We start from the raw sequence: 19,508 nt of genomic DNA, 5'->3' as shown, positions 1-19,508 counted from the left end.
GTTTCAGTTCATCCCAGAGTCGTTGAGTGGGGTTGAGAGGTCAGGGCTCTGTCCAGCTTTGGCAAAGCATTCATCCATGCCTGGAGCTTGCTTTGTGCACTGGAGCATTGTTATGCTGGAACAGGTTCAGGCCTCTTAGTTCCACTGAAGTTGAAATTGTGGGAAGATGTGGGAGGTTAACCGCTAGGCTATAATTAAGAAGCTGGAAAAACAACACTGAGGGATTTTAAATCTTGTCCCTACTTTGGTAGTGGAAAAATGTATGTTTTTATGTTAATACATAAGTTTGTTGCAAATCTGCTACACATTCAGGCGTGAGCTCTGATTGTTTTCAGGACATTTTCTCCGTTTTCTTTCATAAATTTGACACAAGTTTACTGGGTTTTTCCTCAAACACATTCAACTGAAGCCATCAAGCAACAAAAATGATTTTGTTTCCCAGAAATGGTTCTGTAATTTGTGTTTATTGTGCAGGAAAATGAGAGAGACAGCACAGTCTGAATTATAAAAATAACAGCAGAAGAGTGCTCGAAGACAGGTTTTTCAATGCAGGCTTCAATTAAAAGAACGTCATCATTATGTCTGTCAAGAACCTAAACCATAAAATGACCAAAATGCACATTTCGATTTTCCACCTGGTGAATAAATAACACGGAGCGTCATTCTGGTGTTTGACTACAGGAGCATGACGACTGGAAAGAAGGCCGCTGGAGGTGAGCTTCAAAAGCCTGCCATATCCAAGAGTATTCCTGAAAAAACAGCTTATGTATGCAGTAAATATACACAGTACCTTAATAGGCTTTAATAACTATTCATTATGAATTTGAACTGTTGAATATTTAGACCATTTTTAAAATCAGCAACATACATATACTGTATTTAACACAAATACCTAAAACAAACAAACAAACATAAGAATATTCCTTGGGCTGAACCAGTCTAGAGGAAGTGCTGTGTTGTTAAAGGTAAAGAACGACATGGTGGTGGTGTGATACAGTGAATCAGAGGGTCTGGTTATCCATCCATTTACCATACTGTTTATCCTACACAGGGCTCGATATTTCTAATGAAATGAAACAAAACAGGAGATCTAGTGGCCCTGCATTTTCTTGGGGACATCCTGCTCTAAGTCATTCATCACTTTGTCCTCCTGAGTCATGGTGTCGTTGCTTGTGGTTCTTCAGGCTGACGTTGTGACTGAACGACTCTCCGCATTGCTCACACGTGAAAGGTTTCTCTCCAGTGTGGACCCGCATGTGGGAAGTGAGGTTTACCATCTGGTTGAAGGACCGCTCACACACTTGGCATTTGAAAGGCTGTTCTCCAGAGTGGATGAGCTTATGCCTCTTCAGCCTGTACGCATCCTTAAAGCTCTTCTTACATACGTCACACACATTTTTTTGCGAACCTCTATGGGACCGGACATGTCTGTTACGTTTATGAATGTTGGAAAACCTTTTTGGACAATCTGGACAGCGGTATGGTTGACTTTCTTTAGGATGAGTCTGCTCGTGTTCCAGTTTCGCAGACTTGGTTTTGAAGACCTTCAGACAGTATTTACACGGGTGATCGTAATCCGAATGGAGCTGAGTGTGGTGCAACTTTAAGCCGGCCTCGGAGAGGAACCTTTTCCCGCACTCTGGACAGACGATAAATTTGATTTTATGTTCACATACATGCTCTTTTTTTGCTGTAAAAAACTTGCCACAGTCCTGACACAGTGTATAGAAAGGTTTGGCTCCGTGCTCCTGTTCAGCATGTTTCTGAAACCCGGCGACGTCATCAAACCGGACAGGAAGTGTTTCAATATTACGTGTTTGAATGTCGTCACCTGCACCGCATCGAGCGCAGCAGAACACCTTTTTGTGTCCGTGAACAGAACAGGAGAGCGAGGCCTCGGTCCCACATTGTGTACACCACACCACAAGGTTACCCTGACCGTCCTCCTTTAAAGCTTCCTCATTGGACACATCGGAGTCTGTGGCCTCTTCATCTAAACCTGGCTCCCACTCATCTGAACTGTCTTTACTTTTAGACTTCCTCTTTCGTTTCTTTTTCACTTCCTCTTCCTGCAGACTTGCTTCTTCATCATCACTAGATAAATATGACCCGTCCTCTTCAATAAACACCTGCTCACTGCACTCGTTATCTGACGACACGATCTGAACCACAACCTGCAGGATCACAGAAAGCCTTCGTTAACAACACTTGGGGATCATGTGGAAAAAAATTATTTAATTACACATGGTTTTCAATTTTAAGTGCTTTCGCAAACAGTGCGGATACATGTAGCTGCTCGCATTAACACACACCTCCTTATCATCTTCACACTTCAGTGTATGTTCTGACCCATTAATGAACGTCTGCGCAGGTTCGGCTGAGGCTGGGTGACTCTTCAAATCGCTGTCGTGGCCACAACTCTGGCAGTCCTGCATGACTGAAAAAAAAAACAAACACACCCACAACCTCTGTTTAATGCATGAACATCATAATCTCAACTTACTGTGTTTATGCAAAATGATCAGATATTCTTCCTACCTTTAAGCCATGAGCTTTTTTCCACCTCAGAACATGCTGTGACAGGAGTAGGTGAACTTTCTCTTTTAGGAGACGTCTTTCAAATCAAGAACAAACATTTCTGTAATGTTAATGCGAATATAAATTTTCCATTTGCCCCGAAGTTGATGTCCTGACCTCCAGGGGGCGATGAAGTATAGCTACAGGGTCCTTAATTTTCATTATTACTTTGATATATTACTGGACATCACAAAAAAATGACCACAATCAATTGATTTATTTATAGTCAGTAGAATATTTGGCTGGTCACTTATCAAAAAACTAAATCATGAGCCTACTATTTGAACAGTTGTGTTATGTTTGGAGGGGTCCATAACTTAGTTCACAGTTAAAGAGGTCCCTGACTATACAGAGTTTGAGAACCCCTGATAAAACATGCAGAACCAAACAATCGTGTATTGCCTTTCAATATATTGATGCACGAGTAGATTCTTATGGATACTTTTCTTGCCCTCCTGCCCAAGTTTGACCTCAAGCAGTTCATCGACCCAGCAACTCATAATGCCGGCAAACAGCTCGACCTCATCGTCACATGTAACTGCACCACACCACATCTTCTTATTACTCCTCTCCACACATTTCTTTATCCAGGTTTCTATTTCTCTCCCCTCACCGTCAATCTCCTTTCGTCTTCACGCCCTTACCCCTCACACTTCTCCTCCATTGTCACCACCTCACTTCCCTCTCATAGCCACCTCTCCTCACTGGACTCCTCACAACACAATAGACATGCTATGTTCCACTCTAACATCTTCTCGACAGCATCTCCACCCAAACTTCCAGGCCAGCTCGCACGTCACCCCCTCGCTCTTGGCTCTCAGAAACTCTTCATAACAATCGGATCAAGTTAAGGGCGGCTGAAAGGAAATGACGTAAATCAAACAATCCGACCGACCTAACCGATTACCAAACACTTCTCTCGTCTTTCTCCAATAGCATGTCTACCGCCAAAGCCATATACTACCAGGAGAACATTAGCAGCTCTCCCAAAACCCATGCTCTCTTCACAACCTTTTCTTCTCTTCTCTGTCCCCCTCCTCCTCCTTCCCCTACATCTCTCACTGCAGACGACTTCAACCACTTTCTTTTCCAACAAGGTTACATCAATCAGGAACCAGTTCTCCACCCCAGACACCCACCATCTCCATGTAATCTCAACTTCCTTGTCTCAGAGACTCATGTCTCAAAACTCCTCCTCTCTAGCCATCCCACAACCTGTCCTCTAGACCCAATCCCTTCTCACCTTCTTCAGTCCATCTCTCCCACACTATTACCTGCACTCAAACACATCTTTAACACATCTTTAACACATCCCTCTCCACCGGCACATACCTACCTCATTTAAGCAGGCCCAGGTTACCCCTGTATCTATATCTACAGATATAGATTAGTGTTGAAACGTTACTCTGCTGATATAAACTAAGCCAAATAAAAGTAAACACTTAGTATTTACTGCAGACTGGTGACAAAGGCAGTTGACATGTTTACCTCACAAGCAAGCGACAGTAACTCTGCTTTTAACTCCCTCTCACAGTCCTCCTGCTTGAAGTGTTGTATAAACATCACAGGAACAGCCGTTTTCTTCAGATACCGTCGTATCTTCCCCTCATCTGCTCTAAAATCGTCTGGTGTGAAATGTTGACTGCACAGCCTCATCTGTCTGACACAGTGAAGGGGTAAAGTGATGTCCTGATGAACAGAGAGCAACCACAGCTTCAGACGCTCAGGATCATTCACTGGGAATCTGTGAAAGGTCAGCCTTTCATCTGGCGGACTCGGGAATGCACTTTTGCGTACTCTCGCTGATTTCTCAAGGTTCTGGCATCCAGGAAACGCACACTTTAACACCATTTTTGGAAAATAAACTGTAACGAACGACACTTGCATACACCGTCCCTCTTCCTCGGCTATTTAACAGTGCAGCACGTCCTGCTTATTCTTCTTTTTGTTTTAATGGCGGTTGGCAAACCAACTAAAGATGCATTACCGCCACCTACTGGACTGGAGTATGGGCAGTAGGTTGGCAGAAAAAATTAAATAAAATGGGGGGGGGGGGTAATAATAATAATAATAATAATAATAATAATAATAATAATAATAATAACAATAATAATAATAATAATAATACCAAAACAATAATACATAAATAAAAGAAAATAGAGAGATAAATAACTATATTCTAGATATTCCTACTAGATTACTAAAGTTATCCCAGTATTTGTGCAGCACTTCCGGATTCGGTTGTATCGCGAGAACGACGGGTCTTGCGTCATCGCGACACGCATGCGTAGTGGCTCTCTCGTGAACGCGCGTCGGAGATCTATGCGGAAGTGAAGATAATTTGTGAAGAAAGCTTTTTTTTCCAATTGAGGCATGTATTTTTAATTTTTTTAATTTTATTTTCAAAATTACAAATCGAACCAACATGGCAACGTGCAAAAAAATAAAATTAAAATAAAAGTACAGTTTAGGACTGAGCAAAGAGAAAATACGCAAGCAAGGTGCAAATAAATACAAGCATACAGGTCAGTAACATAAAGAAACTAAAATAAAATTACAGCACGATTGAATGGACAAATAAATACATTATACAAGAAAGAAAACAAACAAACAAGACAATCCAGTGTAACCTCTGATTGGGGTCCAATTAAATGATCTGACTGACATAAGTGTATGGAGTAAATTGGCTTTCCTAGATTTCATTACTTTGAGTGAATCCAAATAAAGAGACAGTGCTTTCTGAAAAACAATGAAATCCATCCATCCATCTTCTATACCGCTTATCCTTTTCAGGGTCACGGGGAAACCTGGAGCCTATCCCAGGGAGCATCAGGCACAAGGCGGGGTACACCCTGGATAGGGTGGCAATCCATCACAGGGCACAATCACACACACATTCACACAGCCATTCATACACTACGGACACTTTGGACATGCCAATCAGCCTACCATGCATGTCTTTGGACTGGGGGAGGAAACCGGAGTACCCGGAGGAAACCCCCGCAGCACGGGGAGAACATGCAAACTCCACACACACAGGGCCACGGTGGGAATCGAACCCCCGACCCCAGAGGTGTGAGGTGAATGTGCTAACCACTAATCCACAGTGATTACATTAATTTTTAAATGTACATTTATGTGGAAATAATTTAGCTAAAATTATTTGGTTATTATATAAAAATTCCAGCTTTCTGTCTTCCCATTATAAAACCCAGTTTAATCTTATCATATATCAAGGCCGGTATAGAAATATCCAACTGTAATTGAGGTAGAGAGCATAAAACTTTCAATTTTTTATTGAAAACAGGTCATCTCATACATTAGAGCACGGTCATTATGATATTATACAGTTTACAATTTAATTTAAATAACCTTGTTTTATTGAACAATATGTCATGTACAAACAACACGGCAGCAATCATACATCACTGGAATATAATAGTAAGATCAGGTGCAGTAGTGCATTACATGGAAAAAGAAAAATAAATAAGTAAATAAAAAAAAACCAAATAAACATAAATGTAAAAAAAAAAAAAGCTAGGGTTTATTTTCCAAATCATATTCTTCTATTATAGCAAAATGTTTTTTTTTTAATAGTTGCATTTTTACTTTTCATTATTTTAAGGGCATTTGTATAGGTAAGAAACTCTGTGAAATACACAAAACCTAGGTTTCACTTTTAAATATTATCTAATTTAAATAACTGAACAAGTGCAGGTTGTCAGATTTTAAATCCAAATAATAGTAAAGGACTATTAATACTAATAAGGACATTGTACTTTATAAATTTAATAATAATAATAATAATAATATGTATACTTAGTATTACCATCTCATCCATCATTATAATAACTAGTAAAGGGCCTAATAATAATAATAATAATAATAATAATAATAATAATAATAAATATAGCTGCAAGTAGAAATTACGGTTAAAAACCCACCTCTTCTGTGAATACTTCACTAACCCCTAACTTGTCCTCTAACTTACGGTAGCCCTTACGGTTCAAATGTTATTAGCATAACAGTGCAAATTTGAGCTGTTGGTGGCATTAAAGGGTTTGAGTTAGAAACTCCAAATTTGCAGTGGTAACATTTCAGATTGTACCCTATCTGTGTGCCAAATTTCATAACTTTCCTATGTATAGTTCTATGGGCTGCCATAGACTCAAGAGCAGATTAAGATGAAGAAGCAGAATAATAATAACACTAACAATTACAATAGGTGCCTATGCACACGCGATGCTTGGCCCCTAATCATAATAATAATAATAATAATAATAATAATAATAATAATAATTAAAAAAAAAGAAGAAATAAAAGACTAATTGAAATAATGAATAATATAAAAAACGAATAATAAACTACTCTGTTGTACTGTACTCATTCTCCATTGTCACTGTCTATTGCCCAAGCACATTCTCAGTTTTTTTTTTTTTGTTTTTTTTACTTACTGTGAGCTCAGTGCTCATTTGCAAAAATGCTTGTTTTTTTTTCATCATTTTTATACTTACCCTTCCACCAAACCCCCTTTCTCTATATTTCTCACATTACCTGCCATTCTTACAGAATGCAACGACAGGTGTATCTCCATTTAAGCTCGCTATGGGATGGAAAATGCAGCTTAAATGGACTATTCTTCCAACACAGAAGGAGAGCAAGCAGAAGGGAGCGCATGAGAGAGTCACTGCACATCAGAGCAAGAAAAACAAGTGTGACGGCAGGCCGGCGGCTGGCGCACAAAAGGGAATGAGCGCTCCTCCCACGACTGCCGCTATGGTACTGAAGAGACAGCTCCGCTTCAGCACCACCAATGTTTTGGACAGCTGGAAAATTGTTACACAAGACACCGAGGCACTAAAAGCCCAATATTCACATGTGGAGACCATGTCTGATTTAGGAAGCCCAACCATGTTCCAAATGCTGGACTTCAATTCACTGATCCACTTGTGGTTAACCCATGTATATACATCTTAAGTGATGGAAAGGGGTGGTCACTCATGCCAGATAATGCAAACATTCCAGTTAAGGTACTAGTTAAATCATCAGCATCGAATCAGGTAGAAATGTGAACCTGAAATGTGTGCAAAAGTGTGTAGAAAGTGTGAAACTGTGAAAAATTATTACGTCAGTTAAATTTGATTTAAAAAAAAAAAAAAAGGGATTCCCAAAATTTTGGGCAAACAACCCCAAATAGACATCATACATTTTCACCAAACCCCAAGCTTTGACCACCCTACACTTTAATAACTCCAGATATACAATTTCAAGACTACTGTAAAGTTTGAACATTTTTAATACGTTAGTAACCTACAGATGTCTAACATGAGTGACTAAAAACCAAAGGAATATTCCTTGACTGACTCTTACCAGTCTAGTGGGAAGTGTTGTATTGTTTAATGATTTCATACACAGCGATGATAAAATCACTGACGCGCTCTGTTTCTCTTTAAATCTTTCCGTCATCGTGATTATTGCCATGAACTGTGTCTCAAATATAAAACTTGATCTGTTCTTAGCGTCAAAACTATTTCCTAATCTAGAAAACCCAGATGACTTATACACAAAACAGAGATTTTAGTAAGTTTCTACTAGGAAAACCACGGTTAGTCTTAACACTTAATAACAGTATAGAATAGAAGATACTGTAAGCACGTGTTTGAGACACATTGCGAGTTTGTTTCCTGGAGGTAGGTGGATGGGGAAATATGCCAGTTTCTGGTAAAAAGGCTTGTGCAATTGTGTTCATTCATTTGTGCAATTAATTAATACAACAAAAAATGAGTTTCTACCATGAAGCAAGGTGACTGTGCTTACTGTTTGATAGAGTACTCTTCATGAATAAACATTTTCATGTTGGTACACAGTACATAGGTCAGGGTCTAAGAATATGATTAAGTTAGTACAGGGACAGCAAACAGAGCTGCTTTCAAAATTATCACATGGTCTGTAGATAGAAAAAGTCAGACTGATCTTCAGTTTCTTTGGGATTTCCGTAGAGATATACTGTTCCTGTTTAGAGCCTGGACCAAAGTCATAACAGTTATGGAACCTCTACCTGTGTATTCATCACCGTATTCTCTACATCATTTAGCACTTCTTTCTCTTGAGTCAAACTCGAGTCATGGTGTCGTTGCTTGTGGTTCTTCAGGCTGACGTTGTGGTTAAAACACTCTCCGCATTGCTCACACGTGAAAGGTTTCTCTCCAGTGTGGACCCGCATGTGGGAAGTGAGGTTTAAGATCTGGTTGAAGGACCGCTCACACACTTGGCATTTGAAAGGCTTTTCTCCAGAGTGGATGAGCTTATGCCTCCTCAGCCTGTTAATATCCCTGAAGCCTTTGTCACAAACATCACACACATATTTATGGGGACCTCGGTGGGATACGACATGGTTGTTGCGTTTGTGAATGTTGTCAAACTTCTCTGGACAATCTGGACAGCGGTATGGTTGACTTTCTTTAGGATGAGTCTGCTCGTGTTCCAGTTTCGCAGACTTGGTTTTGAAGACCTTCAGACAGTATTTACACGGGTGATCATAATCCGAATGGAGCTGAGTGTGGTGCAACTTTAAGCCGGCCTCGGAGAGGAACCTTTTCCCGCACTCCGGACAGACGATAAATTTGATTTTATGTTCACATACATGCTCTTTTTTTGCTGTAAAAAACTTGCCACAGTCCTGACACAGTGTATAGAAAGGTTTGGCTCCGTGCTCCTGTTCAGCATGTTTCTGAAACCCGGCGACGTCATCAAACCGGACAGGAAGTGTTTCAATATTACGTGTTTGAATGTCGTCACCTGCACCGCACCGAGCGCAGCAGAACACCTTTTTGTGTCCGTGAACAGAACAGGAGAGCGAGGCCTCGGTCCCACATTGTGTGCACCACACCACAAGGTTACCCTGACCGTCCTCCTTTAAAGCTTCCTCATTGGACACATCGGAGTCTGTGGCCTCTTCATCTAAACCTGGCTCCCACTCATCTGAACTGTCTTTACTTTTAGACTTCCTCTTTCGTTTCTTTTTCACTTCCTCCTCCTGCAGACTTGCTTCTTCATCATCACTAGATAAATATGACCCATCCTCTTCAATAAACACCTGCTCACTGCACTCGTTATCTGACGACACGATCTGAACCACAACCTGCAGGATCACAGAAAGCCTTCGTTAACAACACTTGGGGATCATGTGGAAAAAATAATTTAATTACACACGGTTTTCAATGTTAACGGCCTTTAATATAATTTCTTCTACAAACAGATGGACTCATTATGATGCTTTTGCTGAAGTGTATCTGATTGCATTAATAAATACACACCTCGTCATCATCTTCACGCTTCAGTGTATGTTCTTTCTCGTTATGAAAGGTCTGTGCAGGTTCGGTTGAAGGCGGGTGACTCCTCCAGTCTCTGTGGTGTCCACAACTCTGGCAGTCCTGTGTGACTGAAAACAGCCTCTCGTTGCCCTCAACGGTAATACAGCACTCTTTCTGACAACGCCAGCAGAACTGGAAAAGCTCCAGCAAACACTGTGTGTTTACCATCACGTCACTGCTCCTGGAAAAAAAATAAGGACTGATTTTCTCTACCATTTCTATTACAGTGCCTTGGATAGGTATTCACCTTCCAGTGAACTTTTTCAAATTTTTTTGTACTACATCCTGGAACTGCAACAGACCCGATTCGGATTAAATGTCATGAATCTACACTCAAATAGTCCATAATATGAAGTGAGAAGAAAATCAATGCTTGCAAATAAGAAATGGTCTAAAGTGTAACTACATATATCGCTGTGGAAACCTCTACAGGTTGCCATTAGAAGTCATGTAGTTAGCTGAATGGAGTGAATTTGTGTGCAATTTAAGGACTAGAGGATCTCAGTATAAATACACCTGTTCCTGTAATGCCCCACAATATGATGGAGAACCTAAACAATCAGGATCATGCAGAGCAATGAGCTGTCAACATAAATCCAGCAAAAAATATATATATATAGTCATGCAGAAATAAATAAATAAATAGTCATGCAGAGCAATACTAAATCCCTTATACATATTAAAATGGAAAAAATATGGCACAATAGTGACTCTGCCTAGAGGAGTCTGTCTACCAAAGTTCAGTGACTGGGTGAGAAGGGCAACAGTCAGAGAAACAAAAGAGAGGCCAAGGGTAACTCTGAAGAAGCTGGAATTATCCAAAGTTCAGATGTGAGAAGGTGTTCACCAGGACTGTCATTGCTCAGATACTCCACAAAGCTTATGGAAGAGTTGTGAGAACTGAAACAAAAGAAATTCAGGTTTGCCAAAAGGTATGTTGGAGGCTCAGCAGACACGGAAAAACGTTCTCTGGTCTGATGAGACCAAAACTGAACATTTTAGCCTTGGCACAAAGTGCTACGGTTGGCAGAAACCCAACACTGCTTAGCATGCTGAGAACACCATCCCTGCCGTGAAGCATGGTGGTGGTAGTGTAACGTTGTGAGGGGAGGAGAGTGTGCTTTTCATCAGCAGGAACTAAGAAACTAGAGCCAAATACAAGGTAATCCTAGAAGAAAACCTGTTCCAGTCTTCAAGTTCTGACCCAGAGGGGTGAATACGTACACAGCCAACAAATGACTGCCATTTTGTTTCATTATTTGTGTCACAACTTTAAAAGATACACAGTGGAATTGTTTCTTACCTAAAAAAAGTTAGAGCCTTGAGGAGTCTGAAGGCTCTTGACTGCTGCAAAATAAAAATTACAAAATTAATCCATGAGCACTTCATGTGTTAAAGAAAAATGGCAACATGACTAATCAGAAGTTCCTCCTACCTTTAAGCCATGAGTTCTCCTCCACCTCAGAACATACTGAGAATGGATTTGGTGCAATTCTTTTTCCAGAAGACACCTTAGAGAGAGAGATACTTTGTATATATTGTAACCGTAGTTTTGACAGGTATAGGTCAAAGGTCAAAAAGATACACATTCTAACTCTCTATATCTAGATCAATGGTCATGATCATAAAAATATTAATAGTTATGTTAAATCTGGATCACATCCATTCGTTACCATACATGGTGCGGCCATGTGTTTTCCGCCCCACACACGTTGCACACATGGTACTTCTAACTCTCTGTGGTAGGTCATAAAAATATATATAGTTATGTTAAATCTGGTTCACATCCAAATCGTGACCATACCTGGTACGGCCATGTGTTTTCCACCCCACACAAGTTGCACACTCATGTTATTTCTAACACTCTGTGGTAGGTCATAAAAATATATATATAGTTATGTTAAATCTGGTTCACATCCAAATCGTGACCATACATGGTATGGCCATGTGTTTTCCGCCCCACACACGTTGCACACATGGTACTTCTAACTCTCTGTGGTAGGTCATAAAAATATATATAGTTATGTTAAATCTGGTTCACATCCATTCGTTACCATACATGGTACGGCCATGTGTTTTCCACCCACACAAGTTGCACACACATGTTCTTTCTTTTCACATAGAATATGAAACTCTCTGAGGTAGGTCATAAAATTATATATAGTTATGTTAAATCTGGTTCACATCCATTCGTGACAGAAACGTTACCATACATGGTACGGCCATGTGTATCCCACATCCAAACAAAAATATCACACACACAAACACACACGTGCATGTACAGACAAACGCATGCATACGAACCTGCTTATAAAAGTCGAGCATCCCTCTAGGTTTTATAATACTCTGTACTTAGAACAACGTGTGCGATCTTACAACATGGCTGAAGTTTGTCCTAACGCGCCAAAAAAAGCTCACCCTTTTTTGGGAAGAATAGAAAAAATGTTAGAACATGAAAAGATTCAATATTGGGTAATGTCAAACGGATGTACAGCCGGGTTTTTTTTCGATGCAGAAAAAGGAACCGTTTTGCTTTTCAAGTTCTCGGTCCCGGGACACATCCACTGGAGCCGTGCTACAGAGAACGTAACTTTTAACAAAGATGACTGGAAAAAGTTCAGAAAATGGTGCAAGGATTTTGACTACATTGTTAGAATGGATTTCTTTTCCCCGGATGCGTACAGACGTAAATGGAACAGTACGTCTCTTCAATGCAAATACTGTATCAGAGCAACAAATTTCTCCAAGAACCAAGTTTCACTGCACTGTGCTGCTGTATTAACCGGTGACAACGCCCCTGATAACAAAGAGAATTGTGAAGTGAGGTATGACCGAACCAGCTGGCACGATCTGCAACGCTACTTCCGGCAAATCGATGAATTATTCCAAAAAACTGGAAGAGACAAAGAAATGATGCAAATAAAAGTAAGGCTAGAAGAAGTCTTATTCTGAGATCGTCAATATACTATTCTTGATCAGAAACTCCACCTCCCCCAAGACTCCTCCCCACACGTTATATAAATGAGTCTGATTACATATCGAGTCAAAGTATTCTGAACATCAACCAGCAATATGTCTTGTGAAATCAACCCCGTTTTCTACACCTCTGATGCAACCCTGTATGCTGATGATGATGATGATGATGATGTGACCAGTTCGGGTTTTGAAGACGGTGAAAACCTAGGAAAAAGAAATCTGACCTATCTGGCAACGAACGATGAAGCCGACGGGTGTATAACCAACACTGTTCTAACCATCATACGTGCTGTTACGGGGGAACTGCTGGACAGAGTTATCCAACAAGATCTGAAGGACAACTGTCACGGCTGCGCGATCAATCACCCGAGTCAACTCCAACACGCGTGTTTTTTCAATCCTGAAGAGTACTATCTATACCTAAACACCTACAGATTGCTGAAAAAACTGTTTAAACCGTGGTTCAAATACACATTGGCAAGAGGTCTGAAACTGTGTGGAATCAAACACACTCCTTCCCTGGAAAAAATCCAAGGCATCGCTGAAGCCACCGTGTGTGAATGGCAAGACGAGCCTCACATCAAAACCGTGCTGAACGAGTTCAAGGAGAAAACCAAAGACGTTTTCAACGAGCAAGTGTGCGAAGACGTCGTAGATTACTGGAACTTTCACTCATCTCTGGAACCTGCTGAACCGTCGCATACATGGGAAACCTCAAAACAAGCCACGTCTATTCTGACTGCGAGAAAAGGCTGAAGCCGATTAAAACAAAAATGCTGAAGACATTCGTAAATAGCATGTGTCCTTAACACATAGGTGTATAACAAGTTTTTATATGTATTGCTGAAACATTTGAATGTAAACTAAACATGTATCTAAACCTGCGTGTGTTTAGAATGGAAAATGTTACTTTGATTGAATATGTAATACCTTACTCACGTGTTCTGAGAAAAATGCTTAATCTACACTGGTGTTTGATCATTCTTGCCTTGACACTCGAAATGACGGAACGATTGATGAAGAATATATATTATAAACCGTCAGAACCTGGTTCGTACGGTGGTGTTGAGAGTTTGCAAAGAGCTATTGTTGAGAGAATAGGTAAAAGAGCTAATGATACTGAAATAAAAAACTGGTTAGCAGAGCAGGATGCATACAGTCTACATAAACCAGTATCTACACAGTTTAAAAGAAACAAGGTTTTTGTGAAGAACAATGGCAAGCTGATTTAGTCGATATGAGCAACTTGTCAGAGAGTAACGACAATGCGAAATTTATGATCACGTGTATAGATATTTTATCCAAATATGCCTGGGTACGTGTGTTACAAAACAAGACCGGAATCGAAGTAACTAAAGCTTTTGATTCCATTCTAATTGAAGGTAGGGTCCCCAGAAAACTACAAACTGATCAAGGGAAGGAGTTTTTTAACAAAAATTTTCAAACATTAATGAAAAAACATGACATTATTCACTTTGCTACGGGTACGGGGCAAAAAGCATCGGTGTGTGAAAGGTTCAACAGAACGCTAAAGACCAGGATGTGGAGATATTTTACCGCTTTTAACACGAGAAAATACATCGACATAGTTCAGGATTTGCTTCAAGCGTACAATCACAATTACCATTCCAGCATGAAAATTAAACCTGCCGAGGTCAACGAATCCAATTCCTTCAGAGTATTTAAAACCCTCTACAGACTGTTCACACCTAAATTAAAGAAACTAAATTTAAAGTTTAAAGTTGGTGATATCGTTAGAATTTCTCGTTTAAAAAGACAGTTTGAGAAAGGATACGAGCAAAACTTTACGGATGAATATTTTACAATCTCCGAACGGATACCGAGAGATCCCCCAGTGTATAAATTACAAGACTATGATGGTTAAAAAATTGAGGGAACATTTTATGAACCCGAGCTACAAAAGATCATTATCGGTAAGGACAAGATGTTTAAAATTGAGAAAATCTTGTCTGAAAAGACCCGAAACCAGAAAATGGGTGGGTTGGCCTGATAAATTTAATTCATGGGTTCCAGTCGAAGACATAGTTAACATAACAAAAGGATCGCCGTGAACAAAACTGAAAACTATACTCATTAAACCATGGAAGAGTGTGGATTCTTTGTGACCCTTCCAAGCAACGCGTCTTTGGATATTTACCCTAATAATAAGATCTCGCATTACACTACTAAATTCGCCAAACCAATCGATTTGAACGGAATATGGGAAGTCTCGCTCGCAGAGGTTCAATATATCCAGAGTAGGAAAGAGGAGTTTGCTTTTTACACGAAATGGTAGAACAGGTGCCCACAGACCCCTAGGTGGTAATACCTTTGCTCTAATGATACCAAAGTAATATTTCAGAGGTTGAAAGTCATGATAAATGATGATAGGGTGATCGATCGGGTATGTCTTTGTCTTATTTACGAATGGGTAAAGCGAGGTAAAGTCGAAATAATCGATTCTCTCACCGGGTTGAGCTACATAATGCAAGTTTAATGTGTTTGTTCGACCGCCGTAAAGAGCATCTCGAGGGTTTAAACGCTCAGGAAAGTCAAAGTCTTTTAGAAAATTTTGCACGAGATTGTCGTTTTTCTTCATTTCATTCCCCTCGTGTTCCCACATCAGAGTGACTTGCAAATTGAGAGTGTCTTGCAAATTCTTAATTCTCTCCATCGATTTTTGACAGATATCTCCGAAGGTTGCATTTGATTTGGTAAGAGGATGCGGAGTCATTGAGGGAAAACACTTTTCACAGTTGTGATAAAAACACCCAAGAAACTCAAAAACCTTACGGTTTTCCCCTTCCTCACAGTAACCATCTACGTAATAAGTACCGAACCTGACTTCACCTTCGTTCAACGCGTGGCGAATGGGTAGGTTTTGCGTTTTTGAAACATATTCGAGCCATTGTATGGAAGGTGTTGAGAAAGATTTCTGAGTGGTGATGTAATTATCAAGCGGCGGAATAGCTAAAGTGTCTTTACGCAGGAAGTTGGTTCTAAAGATTTTCATGCACACAGATGCGATCGTTATGCATTTAAAAGGATCGACCTTTGTACTATCCAGAATTGCTTGTCTGAAAGCTATACAACCCTTTCTCAAAATTTCTACATCGTTCACACAGTATTCCGCCATCTCTTTCTTGAAATCAAAGACTTTGTCAGAAACCGTTCTGTATCACTTAAAGAATTCTTCTCTATCCTTAGGCATCATGCCATCTACACCGTAAAACTTAGGGTCAGGATACGGCCCTACGTAATCCTGATGTTCTACGGTGTTCCAGAAATGGGGAAAATAGCCTTTCTTGCTTTCCGAAAAACCCCACGGCTTTCGGGACGCTACTCAATTTCATGGGTAAGAACGATAGACTATCAATGTAGGATTGACGAAACGCGGTATCGATGAAACACAAAATTTTACCGCCTTGTGCTATGATTTCAGGTGTGATTCCTTCTTTCACTAAATGGTTTAACAAAAGGTATGAATCGAACCCTCTAGCATTATGGGCGATAAACTTGTATCCGTGGTATGCATTACACCGAAACTTTTTAAAGAAGGCACTGACGCAATCCTCCCCTTCAGCCACCCACTCCTCTCCCTTAAAATCAATACAGCATATGAAATTAGCTACATGTGTTCCTGTTTCCTGCCTAGTCTCGAAATCGTAAAACACATAATCCGTATTTTCGCTTTATTTCCTGGCCCTCTGTATAAAACATCTATGCTCGATATCCTCATCGAGTTTTTGGCCACAGAGTATGCATTTCGAATGGGCACATACGTGATTCTCACGATTAGAAGGTTTATCCCTTATCACACGTTTACATTTACCGCAGTAGAACCCCGTTTCACACATAGAATATTCGCCTTTGTGCGATTGAATCTTTGCTTTATGCATCTCAAAACAGTATTGGGAGCTACACAGTCTCTGACACTCTGGACATTTAGTAACATTCTTAGGGTGTTTGTAACAATCGGGGTCGTTACAAACGTTGCAGCTATAAGAGCATTTATGATTCCATAAAACGTCAAACCCGGAATGGCAGAAATGACAAACATGACTCGTTCCTAAAAGTCCGGTGATACTTTTAACCCCGTAATAGTGGTTGTCATGTAAAAACAAGTAAATGGTTTTTTCGTGGGGAGTCTTGCTAGTTTGAAAGAAAGAGTATCCGGCTTTGCTAGCAGAACAGTGTACGATTACGATTTGGCAATTCAAATGTCTCTCAAATCTCGGTACATCAGTGAAGCTGACAGCGGTGTTTACGGATAATCCCACATCGTGTTGTAATTTTCTAGCGATTTGTTCAGTTTCAAAATCATTTTTTTCACGATTCAAAAGTTGGCTAACACACAAGGCGAAGCACATGTTGTCTCTGTTGTGAAAAATGTATAGATGCTGCATTTTCTTCTGCAGGGTTTCTGTTTTGAATATATGGCCTATTTTCCTTCTAATTCCACCACCCCGAGGTGGTCGAACGATTTGGACAACTATTTCAAGGGTATTATCGGTAAAAATTTCACGTTTACTCTGAATTGCATTTTCGAGCATGGTCAGAAAAGAACCTAAATCGATGACACCATTGTCTAATTGAACGCGTGATGAAACATTGATCGTATCACCTCTAATTTCAACGGTGACTACATCCTTGGCAGAAATTAAATTGTTAGCAATTTCAATCGCGCTGTTTAAAATCTCTAAAACATAATTATAAAAATCTGCAAAGCTGTCAACGTTCGCGATAGAAGAAAAATTCACTCTTCTCCTAATCTCAGTGTTGTTGAATCTTTCCCGATTAATTATTCTAATATTAGGATCTAATCCATCACCCTCTTGCTCTACTTGGATATCGGGCGAGTTTTCCATTTGAGAATCTTGGGTATCGGGCGAATGTGTGTTTTCCATTTGAGAATCTTGGGTATTAGGTGAGTGTATGTTTTCCATTGGGCGGTTGCGTTCATTATCGTTTTCCGAATTTTGCGCAATATTGTCAGGGTTTTCGATTAAGTTAACAAGACCGTCATTTATCCTCATAAGACTTTGATTAAGTTCGTGTATCATATCATGAGAACATAACGGTCTAGGTTCCTGAGCGTTTTCTGGAGTCGAGACGATATTCTGAATGGGAGATAATGAAATATTTTCATTGATTTGATTCACCACGTCTATTAAACATGGATTTATCTGCATACATCTGGTCAGTGTGTCTGTAGGATATATTGAAGCATTCAATTTTATCCGACTAATAAATGCTTGATTTGCAGTTAAATCATCAAAACCAGTATCATCGATAATTATAGCAAGAATAATAAGAATGAAAATAGAAAATAACATTGAGAATCATTACTCTGTAAATAGGAGTCTTGTATTACAATGTAGATAATGCACTTTGAACAGTGTTAGCACTATAACATTTATACACAGACATGGAATATACAGACATGGGTCTTTATTAGCTCACTATTCTCTCAATTATTTTCTTCCGTTGGATCTTGGATGACTGTAGCCTCCTGAATACTTTACTTTTATTGCTCACTGTTGGAACATTAGTTAGAATTCGTTAGGGAGTGTTTCATGTTAATTAGATGTACACTGAGGTAAATTGGAGTTGGTCATATATAAATGACATAAATAAGTGACTAGAGGACAGGAGCTTGTTTCCACACAGCTGATGCTGATTCATCATTTGCACTTGTTCTGATGTACAACCGTTTAGTGAATCAGACACTGATTACTTTTATACAGTTGTATCACCACAAACCGCCCCAACATCATTGTCAAGGTTGCTGATGACACCTCTGTACTAGGACTGAACACCAGTAATAATGAATGGGCCTACTTGGAGTAAGTGGAAGCCCTGAGGAGAGAGTACCTGAGCACTCCTACCTCAGAGGATTTGAGCTGGTCATATGATTCTCAGATGCTAGTGAAGAAGGTACAACAACACCTGTACTACCTCTGTATGCTGAAAAAACTCTCACAAACATTTAACAGTGCACATTAGAGAGTATCTGGACAGGCAACATTACTTCGTGGTAAAGAAACAACACTCTTCCCTGCTGAGGCATAGTCATGAAGGCTACAGAATCCATTACTTCAATGGCTTTCCCAAAACTGCAGGATATTTATCTAGGGTATTTAGGGTAGCTCAGTGTTTAAGACACTGGATTACTGATCAGACCTGCATGAGTTCAAATCCCAGCATTGGCACTGCTGGGCCCTTAAGCAAGGCCCTTAACCCTCAGCTTCTCAGTTGTATAAGTGGGATAAATATAACTCGCTCTGGATAAGGGCATCTGCCAAAATCCACAAATGTGTATCAAGCAATGCAAAGACAAAGCAAGGAAATACATTTTGTGTACCTGTTTACATGAAGAACAGTGGTAGGTATGAACACATAGACTATACAATTAATTTCTACTTTAATTTTAACACAATTTACTTTCGTAGATTCTATCATTGACTTTTATCCAATTTTTACTATTTTTATTTTTTGGTTTACCCTGGTTAGTTTTTTTAATAGAATTTCTTTATAGACTTTATAGTAATAAATGCCATACAGAGATAATCTTCCAAAATT

General features: G+C 39.7%; 2 protein-coding genes across 2 annotated transcripts; both read right to left on the bottom strand.

The window, feature by feature from the left end:
* Positions 1-445: 445 nt before the first annotated feature.
* LOC108268230 (zinc finger protein 354A) lies at positions 446-4,549 on the bottom strand. The gene is made up of 4 exons (XM_017473078.3): positions 4,066-4,549; positions 2,539-2,614; positions 2,313-2,437; positions 446-2,174 (listed from the first exon to the last, which is right to left on the bottom strand). The coding sequence occupies exons 1-4, from the start codon at positions 4,462-4,464 to the stop codon at positions 1,131-1,133; spliced, it is 1,644 nt and encodes a 547-aa protein (XP_017328567.1). The 5' UTR covers positions 4,465-4,549; the 3' UTR covers positions 446-1,130.
* Positions 4,550-8,620: 4,071 nt separating this feature from the next.
* On the bottom strand, positions 8,621-10,118 carry LOC108268223 (gastrula zinc finger protein XlCGF26.1). The gene is made up of 2 exons (XM_017473060.3): positions 9,894-10,118; positions 8,621-9,718 (listed from the first exon to the last, which is right to left on the bottom strand). The coding sequence occupies exons 1-2, from the start codon at positions 10,116-10,118 to the stop codon at positions 8,621-8,623; spliced, it is 1,323 nt and encodes a 440-aa protein (XP_017328549.2).
* Between the last annotated feature and the right edge of the window lie 9,390 nt (positions 10,119-19,508).

The sequence above is a fragment of the Ictalurus punctatus genome, chromosome 7, assembly GCF_001660625.3.
Source record: "Ictalurus punctatus breed USDA103 chromosome 7, Coco_2.0, whole genome shotgun sequence".
Taxonomy (NCBI): domain Eukaryota; kingdom Metazoa; phylum Chordata; class Actinopteri; order Siluriformes; family Ictaluridae; genus Ictalurus; species Ictalurus punctatus.
Note: the sequence above shows the minus strand (reverse complement) of the source record. Positions and strands in the feature narration are given on the sequence as shown.